The sequence below is a fragment of the Telmatherina bonti genome (assembly GCF_933228915.1).
Source record: "Telmatherina bonti genome assembly, chromosome: 9".
Lineage (NCBI taxonomy): Eukaryota > Metazoa > Chordata > Actinopteri > Atheriniformes > Telmatherinidae > Telmatherina > Telmatherina bonti.
In genome coordinates, this window is record NC_136627.1 from 90,007 (window position 1) to 102,276 (window position 12,270).

General features: G+C 43.5%; 1 protein-coding gene across 1 annotated transcript in view; it reads right to left on the reverse strand.

Annotated features, from left to right (window-relative positions):
• The window catches only part of LOC306760674 (alpha-1-inhibitor 3-like), a gene marked incomplete at both ends in the record, with an annotated part of 29,075 nt that overhangs the window by 15,781 nt on the left and 1,024 nt on the right, over window positions 1-12,270 (reverse strand). Inside the window, 3 exons of the mRNA XM_079246640.1 lie at window positions 1,410-1,566; window positions 10,088-10,163; window positions 11,688-11,864. Coding sequence (XP_079102766.1) covers window positions 1,410-1,566; window positions 10,088-10,163; window positions 11,688-11,864 — 410 coding nt within the window. The remainder of the gene's footprint in view (window positions 1-1,409; window positions 1,567-10,087; window positions 10,164-11,687; window positions 11,865-12,270) is intronic.

A 12,270-nucleotide genomic window follows, 5' to 3' on the forward strand; every position in this document is an offset into this window, starting at 1 on the left:
GTTCCAATTATAGGGGAATCACACTCCTCAGCCTTCCTGGTCAGGTCTATTCAGGGGTCCTGGAGAGGAGGGTCTGCCGTAGTGTCAAATCTCGGATTGAGGAGGAGCAGTGTGGTTTTCGTCCTGGTCGCGGAACAGTAGACCAGCTCTGTACCCTCTTTGGGGTTCTGGAGGGGGCATGGGAGTTTGCCCATCCAGTCTACATGTGCTTTGTGGACCTGGAAAAGGCATTCAACCATGTTCCCCGGGGGCTCCTGTGGGGGGTACTCCGGGAGAATGGGGTACCGGACCCCCTTGTATGAGCTGTCCGGTCCCTGTGCGACAAGTGTCAGAGCTTGGTCCACATTGCCGGTAGTAAGTTGGATTAGTTTCTAGTGAGTGTCAGACTCCACCAAGACTGCCTGTTATCACCGGATTTATGGACAGAATTTTGTGGCGCAATCGAGGTGTTGAGGGGATCTGGCTTTGTGGCCTCAGGATTGGGTCCCTCCTTTTTGCAGATGGCGTGGTCCTGTTGGCTTCATCTGGTCGTGATCTCCAACTCTCGCTTGAGCAATTCGCGGCTGAGTGTGAAGCGGCTGGGATGAGAATCAGTACCTCCAAATCTGAGACCATGGTCCTCAGCCGGAATAGGGTGGATTGCCCTCTCCGGGTCGGGAGTCAGGTCCTGCCTCAAGTGGAGGAGTTTAAATATCTCGGGGTCTTGTTCACGAGTGAGGGAAGGATGAAGCGTGAGATCGACAGATGGAAGAAGGAACTGAGCTGGAAGGCGAAGCTCTCAATTTACCAGTCGATCTACGTTCCTACCCTCACCTATCGTCATGAGCTGTGGGTTGTGACCGAAAGAATGAGATCTCGTATAGAGGCAGCTGAAATGAGTTTCCTCCGCAGGGTGACCGGGCTCTCCCTTAGAGATAGGGTGAGGAGCTCGGTCATCTGGGAGGAGATCAGAGTAGAACCACTGCTCCTCCGCATCGAAAGGAACTAGTTGAGGTGGCTCAGGCATCTGGTCAGGATGCCTCCTGGACCTCCCTGGTAAGGTGTTACAGGCACGTCAATCTGGGAGGAGACCCCGAGGAAGACCCAGGACACGCTGGAGGGATTATATCTCTCAGCTGGCCTGGGAACGCCTCGGGATCCCCCCGCAGAGTTGGCAAATGTGGCTGGGGAGAGGGAAGTCTGGGCTTCCCTGCTTAGGCTGCTGCCCCCACGACCCTACCGGATAAGCGGCAGAAGATGGATGGATGGATGAACAAGATAGAAAATTCTTGTATTTTTGTCTGTGTTCTTAACTATAAATAAATAAATGTGCACAATGGGATCATACATAATTATAGGAGAAGTCCTCCTGTCAGTGGGAAAACAAACTAATCCAGTGTTTTTATTTGGAAAAGTAGCAGTTAGCTTACCTTCATTCTGTTGTTGAAGAGTTTTCCAGACTGCTGAAAGCATCCACTTTCAAGTTGTTTTTGTTCCAACCAATTCTTTGACTTTTCGATGTTTGTTGGGTCAATGTAGATAAAAGACTGAGCTTTGTAAAAAGATCTCAGAACAAATGCAGTCAGCCTGAGAAAAAAGCACAATGAGCATTTATCCACTTTGTTAATTTTTCCAAATTAACAATTTTTAACACAAATTGCTGATACAAGTTCAGCTAGTGTGGTGTGATTTATGCGTATAGTGTAGTTTTAATATGTTATTCCTTCATGCATAAAACAAAGTATTCTGTTCAAGGCCTGTTTCAGCTTGACTGTTGTTATCTTCAAGCTGGCAGTTGTTTTGACTAGTGCTGCCAGGCAAAGGTTATTTGTGTATGCCTACAGATCGCTGTAACACCCTGTGCATGGTCAATAAATTGAACAGAAAACAGTTGATTTATAGATTTATTTTCTCGTCGGATAAATTACACGACAATTTGGTGTCAGAAGTGGCAAGTTTCTGCCGGGACCGGACTGAGGGGTTGGCCGCCTGAATCCAAACAGATTCATCTTCAAACCTCGAATAGGCCTTAAAGGGGTGCTATGATGGTATTTCAAGTTTTCTGAGCTTTCTACAGTGTTACAGTGTTGAATCTTCATCAGACGTGAACGGCACTGTTTTTTATCACCTAAATGCATGTTTGAGTTTGAGTTCCAGCACTCTCTCCGTTCGGTTTCCATGGCGACGAAAAACGCATCGTTTTAGAGAGTTTTTTCTACTTGGAAATCCTTGTGACGTCCTGGGGGATAAGGTTTGGTGATTGGTTACCTTCTACTGGTTAACAAGGGCATGTACAAATACATCAGGCGGGTGGAAAACGTCGGATTAAGTTATTTCCAACGATGACTGGTGAGTTTACCAAAGACAGACATCCTGCTGCATTCGTTGCTGTGGGTTGCTGTTTTCCACTTCGTTTTCAGGGTCTGGTTCAGGTTCCAACATGTAGGGCTGTATGCCATGTGTTAACATTGTATTTTGTTTTTTTATTGAGTTCATATTAGCCTAATCCTTCTGTTTATGAGATGTTACAATGACGGCGAAAGCAGTTGCGGTGCGCGTTCCCGATGTAGTGCAGTGGCGGGAGGCGGGGCTTAATGCGGAAGAGTCTCAATCCACTCGTTTTGCCCACAGGCTGATCTGACAGCCTATGGAGAGGGTCGGTCTGAAGTAAATAAAGCCATTTGTGACAATAACTCGATCAATCCCAGTCCTTCTGGTCTCAGAAATAAAAAAAAAATTATCCTGAAATGCACATAATAGTTCCACTTTTAGAGTGACGAGAGCACGACGGGATCTCAACCCACCTGTGGATTTATCTGGTGAGAAGTATATTTTTCCAAATTATGATCTGATTGAAAGTATTTTTGATATAATATTGTAGACTGAGGGATTCTCATTGCTAATCGAACTGAAACAGTTTGTTTATAAACTTGTCGACTGTTTTCATAATAATGGTGGTTGTGCTCCTTTTCCCCAGGACTGACTGACAATAAATGAAATTAAAACAAAAATTAAACAAAGAAAAATAGAGAAATAGACTCTATGAGATCAGGTTACTAAACGAAATCCTGTGAGTAGAAATGATTGACTATTCTGACATAGCAGAAATATATGACCAGGTGACAATGGGGACTATAGGGGGAAAGGAGGAGCAACCTAAACCAGATTCTATCATGGTGTTTATAAAGCAGAAATATGATGAAGATGTACGTAAATTTTTTAATGTTCTGGCATGAAGAATGTGGGTTTCCAGAAGGAAGCTTTATGAGCATGTATCAGATGGAAAAGTTGGAACAGAAATAAATAATAATAATAATGTTCACTCTCTATAAGAGGAATTAAAAATAGAGGTCTGACCTGCTATTCTCTGGAGAGTTGTGTGGAAATATTGTCGGAAATTTTTTGTTATTTTTGGTGACTCTTTTCCTGGGTGAATTAAAACTGTGTGATTGGCTGGTTTGGGTGACATCAGGGGGCCATAGCAGCCATTCACACAGAAATCAGTGTGTGTGTAAGTTTGCTCATATGATGGCAAGTCCGTGGCAAGTGGTTGTAGGATCCACATATCTGATGTACCTAGCATCAAAATTATATACACAAATTGCTGTCCACACTAACTAATGATTCAGCTAATTTTCTCAAGTCAATGTCTAAGAACGTGATTATATTAAAGATTGAAAATCAGATCACGGGCATTTCTCCAAAAGATGACAGTAAAGCCTGGTTCAGGCAGACTCTGTTAGATGTGACAGGACGTGCCTGGATGGACCAGGAAAGAAAAGAGAGAATATTATCTTCCTCTAACAGTTTAGTAAGGAGGAGGTTAAAGATTAAATGACAAATCTGTATTATTGCAGAGTTTAGCTAATTGTAAGAACTTTAGAAAGAACTGTTAGAGGCAGAGGACAAGTTCAGAGCACATCTAACATGTTAACATGTATTTTACAAACTACTGTTCAGTGCAGGTGTAGGAGATAAGGAGACGGTTGGATGAGGAAGGCATCGCAAAGGAAAGGAAAACATGAGAGAGGGAATTGAGGAAGACAGGTGTGTTCATTAAAGGCCTTATGCTCACTGAAGGGGATGATGTCATAGAATGTGTAGACAGAATCAAGCATACAAAATACTGTGTAAAATAGCTGTTTGTGCTGTTCTTCCTAAAGCTTTTGTAACAACATAAAAGCGACTCTTTGTTTGAATGTGGAACCCTTTTCCTAGAGGAAACACAATTCTATAATCTGAGAATATTTTTAAGTGTAACACCACATTGGAAGAAGTAAAGAATAAACTGAAAGATGAGGGACATGATTTGTGGCGTTGGGAGCTGATTCTGTTGGGTTGGTGTGCATTGCTTGGGCTGGATGGGCTTGGACTTCTGTTTAATTCCTTTCAGACATTTAAATGGTGACTTTTGTTTCTTTAAGATTACAGTTATTTTATGTTTATGTCTTGTATGACTCAATAAATTGACATTGACTGAAAGTAAACAGAGAAAGACTTTAGGCTGTGCTTGTTACATACCCAGCTAAAAGATGATGAAAATAAGCATGGTGTTATAGGAAAAAAAGAGGTAAAATTTCAAGCTTTAAAACAGGAACGGCACACCAACATCATCTTCATGTGTTACAGCTGCGTTATCTTCTTGGCGAGGTCATGTTCAGCTTTCCCAGGGAAACACTGACTTATGGATGCAGAGGGACCCCAACATGTCTATCATGCCCGAGGGGGATTAAGGGGGAGGACTGGGGAAGAGGGAGTTCTTGGTCTGGGCCACTGCAGAGTTCTGACACATGCTGTCAGTCAGGACATTGGAGCAGAAACGGTCCCTACAACATGCTGCAACTCTCCACCTCCCTCCTGTGTCAGCTCTGAGTCCTGGAGCAGGACCTGATATGCAGATGTGACTGCAGGGACTCGGCCACTGCTGATGGGGCCCGGGATCCCAGAACCAGAGGGTCTGGCAGAACCCTGCTCGTTGTGACTGTGAACAGTGTGGATATGAATTTTCTGGAGGACATGTGGGCTTGATTTTCACCTTTGACCTCTGGAGGTGATGGATCCTCCTTGTCCTCAGACTGGTTGTGGGATTTTCTGGAAGTAAAAGACTAACAGATGTGGCCGGCAGGCAGCACGAATCCCACCCCGACTAGAGAGTCAGATGATGTTTTCTGGAATAAGCTGCACCCTGATTCTGTCAGAAAGACTGTTGTGTTCACTCAGTTCTCTGTGGAAAACCTGGATCTCCTTCCTGGAACCTTTTGCCCCCCTCTCTGCTCCTTTACATGTCACTCTTTATTAATTACACATATGAACCTGATTTATCTACCAGGAAGCTTTAATAGACATGTGTTGGGCACAATTTCTGCTTGTATGCTGATTGGTGGGGAGGGCGTGGTGACTGTAGTGGATCTGATTCCTGAGCAGACCGAGTGGTCCGAGCTGAATGATTATACACACCTACATATATTCCTGGCATTGTATCCACATGACCAGGCCACACAATTAGACCAAAGACCAAACATTTTCTCACTATTTCTGCTTAGCTTCAGACCACACTTATGAACATGCATAAAAGTTCTGCAGTCCTGCAGACTTTTGCAACTGAACAAGGTCCCAGTGTTTTCGCTCCTCTGCTGCAGGGAAGCTAAACATCAGTTCATACAGACAAAACAACTTCTGGCACGCTCTACATCTCTAGCTGGGCCTTATCACAAAACATTTATCTTCAGCGTCTCTGACAAAACATGCACCAGGCAGCCGTTACAGTGGCAAACCTGTTTTAAAGAGCACACAGATGATCTCGAGTGTTCCCGGCTCGTGTACATTTCTAAATTTTCAGCCCAGACAACATAAGGTTGCATTAACTGCACCGCTGTGTGCCGATAAATAAGAAGGTAATTTCCTGGCTGTGGTGAACACCACTCAGGTGCAATATGACCGATCGAAGAAGAATATTAGGAAAGGTTGGAATCCTCCATTTTTTTATTTGCTGACAGCCCTGTGTTTTAGTCCTGATCTGAACTCTGTTATTGTTAATTTCACATCAAGTGGTTTTATCTGACGAGGGGAAGCAACTGACCCACCCTCCTTTTGCAGCCTCTCACTTCCTCTTTTCTCTCATGGCCCACAGATGGAGAGATTTGCACCTCGGTCTCTCTCAGGCCTTCCTTGGACCAGAGCACTTCCTCTTGTGCTGTTGTCCATGCGCATGCGTAAAAGGGGAGACCCAACAGGTCCCCCCGTAGATTCTTTTCGCAGGTCCACCCGACTGGGCATGGGCCCCTCTGAGGCTCCCCCTCCAGACACGGCCCTGTGTGATAGTAATGTTTTAACATACTGTGCTGATCTCATGTGAACCTTTTCAGGCATTTGCTCTCAGGTTGCTGCAGACCTTCCTGAACCAGCGTCTAAGCAGCTCCGTTTACTTCAGCCTGGAGACTTTGTGTTGATGAGAAGCTTCAAACGTCAATGCTGGGACCACCCATTTCAGATTCTTCTGGCGACCCAGACAGATGACAGTGCTACTTGGCTGAATACATGCTACGTGGGTGCCCGTGGTATCCAACTGCCGTAGAATAATCCCTGTGGTAGCGTGGTTAGTGAGACAGTCAACTCTCACACCTGAAGACCAGCCGCCGTTCTCAAGCAATCTCAGTGTGGAGTGAAATTAGCGTCCACCTTAACAGTAGCATGCCAAGCTCCAATGCAAGCGCCGCCCACATCGACCCTGGCATCCATTTAGGGTTCATATCTGATCATTAAAGGGCTCAATGTGTTGCTTGGTTATTTTAGCTAGCATCATTTTGTTTCCTATTTTCTTCTTTAATCAATCTGCTTCACCCCCTGTTAACCGCTCTGCCACTCCCTACAGCTCCTTCTCTGCCCCGCGGTTGCTGGGTGTCCAGAAGGGTTCTAACAGGTAGACACGCCGTCTTCTGTTCCCCAGCTAGCGCACTAAGGAGCCCCTGTGTGGTCTACTCTGTCATAAAGATACCTACACCATGTGTGTGCTCCGGTTCCTTGGATGGCATGGTGATCGGTGGACCGGTTACCAGTGGTATTTGTCTGATTCCGCTTCTGCATCTACTTGGGGGACCGTTTTTTCCGATACTGGGACTGACTGGTCTCCTTCCACCTACAGGGATAATGAGAATTCTCGCAGGTGTGTTGAAATTAGACCTTAATAAGGCTACTCTGGTGTTCACGTTTAACACTACCTCTGAGCCCCTTTTGCAGTATCCTCCTCCTAGCCGATATCGGGGTGACACTTTGAACTCCTGTTATGATATGAGATTATCTGTGTATGTTCCGGACCCTCGCCGGGACCCGTTAGTAGATTTTTCTCTTTGCAGTGATGTCGTGTCGTCGCCTCATAGCTTGGCTGAGTACTATGCTAATTTCCCCGTCATTGGACTTTTCCCGGGTCCCAAGTCTGAACTGAGTAAGGTGTTGGTTGTGCAACTCCTCTCCCGGTTCTGGGTTTGTTGGGGCTGTGGACTGGGGATGGTGCAGTAGTGTGTATGCTGTTAATGTGCATTTTTCTGTAGCTCGACCCGGCCTTTGGTGGTGGTACGGTGGTCTGGTTCTTAGGGGTGTGTTGCCATCGAAGTGGACTGGTATATGTACCCCTGTCACCCTTCTCTTGCCTACTGCTGTCTTCCTGGGTTTCCCATCTGCCCCCTTATCCAGTCACTCGGTCCAGGCACTCCGTTCATCCTGATGACTCAGCTGCTTCCGTCCACGTCGGAAGCAGCTGAGTCCATTGCGGTTCCATTGCAGTATTTGCTGCCCTTCTTGTTTTGTGTTTCGTTCCGTGTATCAGAGCCTTGTTGACAAGGCTGATTGACACTGCCTTAGGATGTCGTGTTCCTCAGCTTGTTCTCATCGGATAAATTCCACGACAGCTAGTTTATGTTTTATTTATTAATTAATATTTTGCAATATAATTTTTTTGTGTGTTTGCAAACTGGCTGTGACACTGAAGAAGTTCTGAGTTTTAGCAGACAAAAAAACTTACAAACGTCCATTAAGAGAAAAGACTAGGCTACAAACTCAGTACATTTTCTCAATTGTCGATATAAACTAGGGCTCAGCACTTATTTCCTGAGTTGATGTGAATAATTTCCCAACAGCCTTGATTAGGTTAAATTTTAATTTAATCCAATTCAATTATTATCCCAACCGATTAGTCCGATGAAGGGTCTCGGGGAAGCTGGAGCCTATCCCAGCAGTCTTTGGGTGAAAGGCAGGGTACATCCTGGACACACAGAGACAAACAACCACTCCTATGGGCAATTTAAAGTAACCAGTTAGAATCCAGAACCCGGAGAGAACCCATGCATGCATGGGGAGAACATGTAAATGCCACACAGAAAGGCCACTGTCCACACCTCGCCCCAGCTGGGGATCAAACCAGTGACCTTCTTTTTGTGAGGCCACAGTGCTAACCACCATGCCACGGTGCAGCCCTAATCCAATTTAATGTTGAAAAATTTACATGCCACACCACAAACTATTGGTCCATATTTGACCTGTGTTAGTCTGGTAGTGGTTTTATCTTACTACTCTGACAATGTCAGTTCTGTTGCTCAGCTACAAACACAGCATCGTACACATTCATTGTAATATCTGGAGACTTCCACAGCGTCTCCCTCACTGCAACTTTACCAGCATTACAACAATTTGTCAGCGGCTCCATCAGACAAACTAACATGTTGCATTTATTTTATGCAAATTATAGAAAGTATAAAGCTCCGCCTAGGCAGCGATCAAAACATAAGCAGGTTTTTCTCATCTCCACCTACGAGTCCAATGTTTAGCAGCAAACAGTTATCTCACAGAAATAAAGCCCTGTGTAATACAGCTTAAGATGCTCTTAGAGGAGGCTTTGAGGCTACAGACTGGAACATCCTCTGTGAACCTCATGGAGACGACATCAACGCCATGACTGAGTGTGTGACAGATTACATAAACTTCTGTGTGGACAGCATCGTCCCAACAAGAATAGTGAGGTGCTTCCCCAATAACAAACCCTGGATCACCAGTGACCTGAAAAAGCTACTAAATATTTAAGGACAGCCTTGAGGGAGGGAGACAGGGAGTTATTGAAAACAACACAAAATCAAATCAGCTCCAGCAGAACGTCAGGGATGTGTGGCCATGAATGAGAAAGATCACTGATGGAAATCTGGGCAGCAAATGAGCTGTTCTTCATGAGGTTCGATTCATCCTCTGCCTCCAGCCTAGCATACTATGAGCCCAATGACACCCCTACTCATTCACTAGAAAATTAATGAGAGGGGGTGTCCAGTTACCCATTATGGAGGATTTGATTTTGTTCCACTCTGCAATCGACTGGTAACCTGTCCAGGGTGTACCGTGCCTCGCCCGAAGGCTGCTGGGATAGGCTTCAGTGCCCCCACGACCCTTACTTGGATTAAGCGGGTTCAGAAAATGAATGAATGATTTTGTTCCTGTTCATGTTGCAAATATTGTCAAAACAGTTGTCAATAAATTGTTCCAGTCAGCAGCTGATATGTGCTTGCTTTCTGATGAGTTTGATGAGAAAGGAGTTTTGCAAGTTATGAAGTTTGTAAAGAACGAATTATGTGGGGTTAGACTCTGCAGTCTAGCAGCAAGATGCCCGGCATTATTGATCATGCAGTGTCTTGTGACGCTGGTGAACAACATCAGCTTCTCATTCGTTTACAATTTTCATCATTAATTGTACAGAAGCAAAGTTATTATGATTGGTGTTTTAAACATCCAAATTTGTCATTTTTGACACAAAGCGTTTCAGTGGGATATATTTGCGTAGATTTCGAGGATCGGTAAGTCACTCTTGTCACCAGAACAGGGAAGTAAAATTACCAATCTCCAGTTTTCTTAATTGATTTTGGATTAGGGTGAGATGTTCCAGGCATGTCTTTGGAGTGGGAGACCCTGAGGAAGACCCACAACCCGCTGGAGAGGTTACTTCTCTGTGGATCCTTTGGACTAGCTGGCGAATGTGGCCAGGGAAAGGGACATCTGGGCTTTGAATTAGAGGCTTTGGTTTGGAGGTCTTTATGCTCTACAAAGTGTACTGACTGATGACCAGTAGTCTCACCATGTGTTTCCTGGACCATGTCCAAATGTGCTGTATGCCCCTTGATGATCTTTGTAGTTCAGCTGTCTCTGGTAACCTGAGTAACAACAAAAAATTAAGAGGGTAATGTAATCATGTCAATTGGTAAAAAGACCATTTTTAAATGAGGTGGGAGCATTTTATGCAATTTTCAGACGTTTTCTTTTGTGACAAACTATGAACTTTCAGCCTCTTCTTTAACTTTAAACAAGACTTAAAGCAATACAAACTTAGGAAATGTTTTACCTTGAGGCTTGGTAATAATATGGTAATAGTGGGATAATACACAAGGAATAACTGGTAAATCTTTAATTGCCAAAGTAATAACCAGGTGACATTGTAGTTAGTAACACTGGGTACATCAGATAACAATATAGTCTATTGTTATCTGATGTACCCAGTGTTAACTGGGTACATCAGTTAACTGGGTACTGAAGTTAAAGAATAACATGCCCTGTAATGTCCTGTAATGTACAGCCATAAGAAGGAGGGGAGAAGTAAAACCATTTGGAAATAATATGCTAATATTATGCTAATTACCTGGTGGGTGCCTCAAATTATCTAAAAATATTGATTTATACTTTTTAAAAAAAGGAGTAATTATGTAGCATTATTATGACTTAATTATAATTGGACCGTTTCTATGTAAAGTCCATGAATCAGCCTTAGGTTCTCGAAAAGCTGAAGTGAAACTCATTGGGTGGTTCCCACCGTCACCATCTTGGCAGTGTAGGCTTCCCTTTTAACTGCCGGAGGTTGCAGCAGTAGACAGAGCCTCAGAGCATTTAAAGACAGCATGTCCACCACTACCTTTCTTCCTGCGTCACACCACCTTTTCCCAAAGTTGCTGTTTAGTAGATAAGCTGGAGAGATGTCTGGATCCTATGGCACTGTATCCTACAGAGAGCCTTTCATGAGGTGATGTATATGGAGTGCTATTGGTGGGCCAAGTCTAGCAGACTGTCAAGTAGCTCATTCTTGATTCTCAGTTCATCAACAAGCTTACAGATATCTTCTCTGAAGTGAGTTATATGTTTATTAGTGTTTGTAGACTCCGTATTGTAGACTGTGGACAAGTCAGCCACCTCTTGCGTATCCATGGTCAAGCCAACTTGTGCTATATTTTAAGTACACATTTAGTCTCTAATTTGTGGTAAAGACAACTGACATCAATGATTACTTCAAATCATTGTTGGACAGATTCAAATTTGCTTGCAGACTAAATGATGCTACTGCTACCCCAATACAGACTGCAAGTACAATTTTGAGTTCAAACCACAAGTTAAGACAAGATAGATATACTTAATCAATTCATTTGCAGTTTTTGTTCTCCAGCTATGGAGAACATAGTCAGCGTTTTAAGAGACAATTTGACTGATCTGCATTTCTATTTTTTACTGGAATGATAAGCTTTGCAAAGTAATGTACTTGTGGCACAAGCCTTCATAGGGTGCTAAGCAGAATTTTAAACTCTTCCCTAACACATATTTATCGATTTCAAAAGTCAGGACACTTCATGAAAGAATTATTGCAAGAATTCTGACATAGCATTCATACTAACTACAAACTGAAGTTAATTTACCACTGGTCAGGAAGTTGGATGACTTCTCCTTGATAGCTGAGGTCAGCTGCTCTGTATTTTCTAGGTAATGGAGGATGTAGATATTAGGGGCCAGAAGAGCCATGTTCTGCTCCCCACATCCATATGGCATACGCAGCAGCCCCTCAAGGTTCTTCAGGGCCCGGCCAAGGATGTCACCTGCACAAAAACACATTAAAGAAATATATCGATTTAATTTGGACTTTGGTTTTATACACAAGAGTACATATGTTATGTAATTTCATTTTTAATTTTTTCTTAATTTTTTTTGGGCAGTATATATAAGGGGTAACTAGTTCTGACCTGAGACTAAAATTACTTCTTTAGATCTAAAACAGTTTTTTTTATCCTTCTAAATTCTGTTGCATGTGCTTGTATTTATACTTTTATTTTAAAAAGTATATCCCAAGAGAAACTTTAAAATCTGTTACTGTATGTGTTGTTATATATTTAAAATAGTGTCAGTTTTAATGTCCTTTACTGCTTAGCGGTAGATGAGAAAAGGAATCAGGGAGAAGTCAGAGTGGAACCTTACACTTGGTTTCATGTAAGGAGCAGCTGCTTT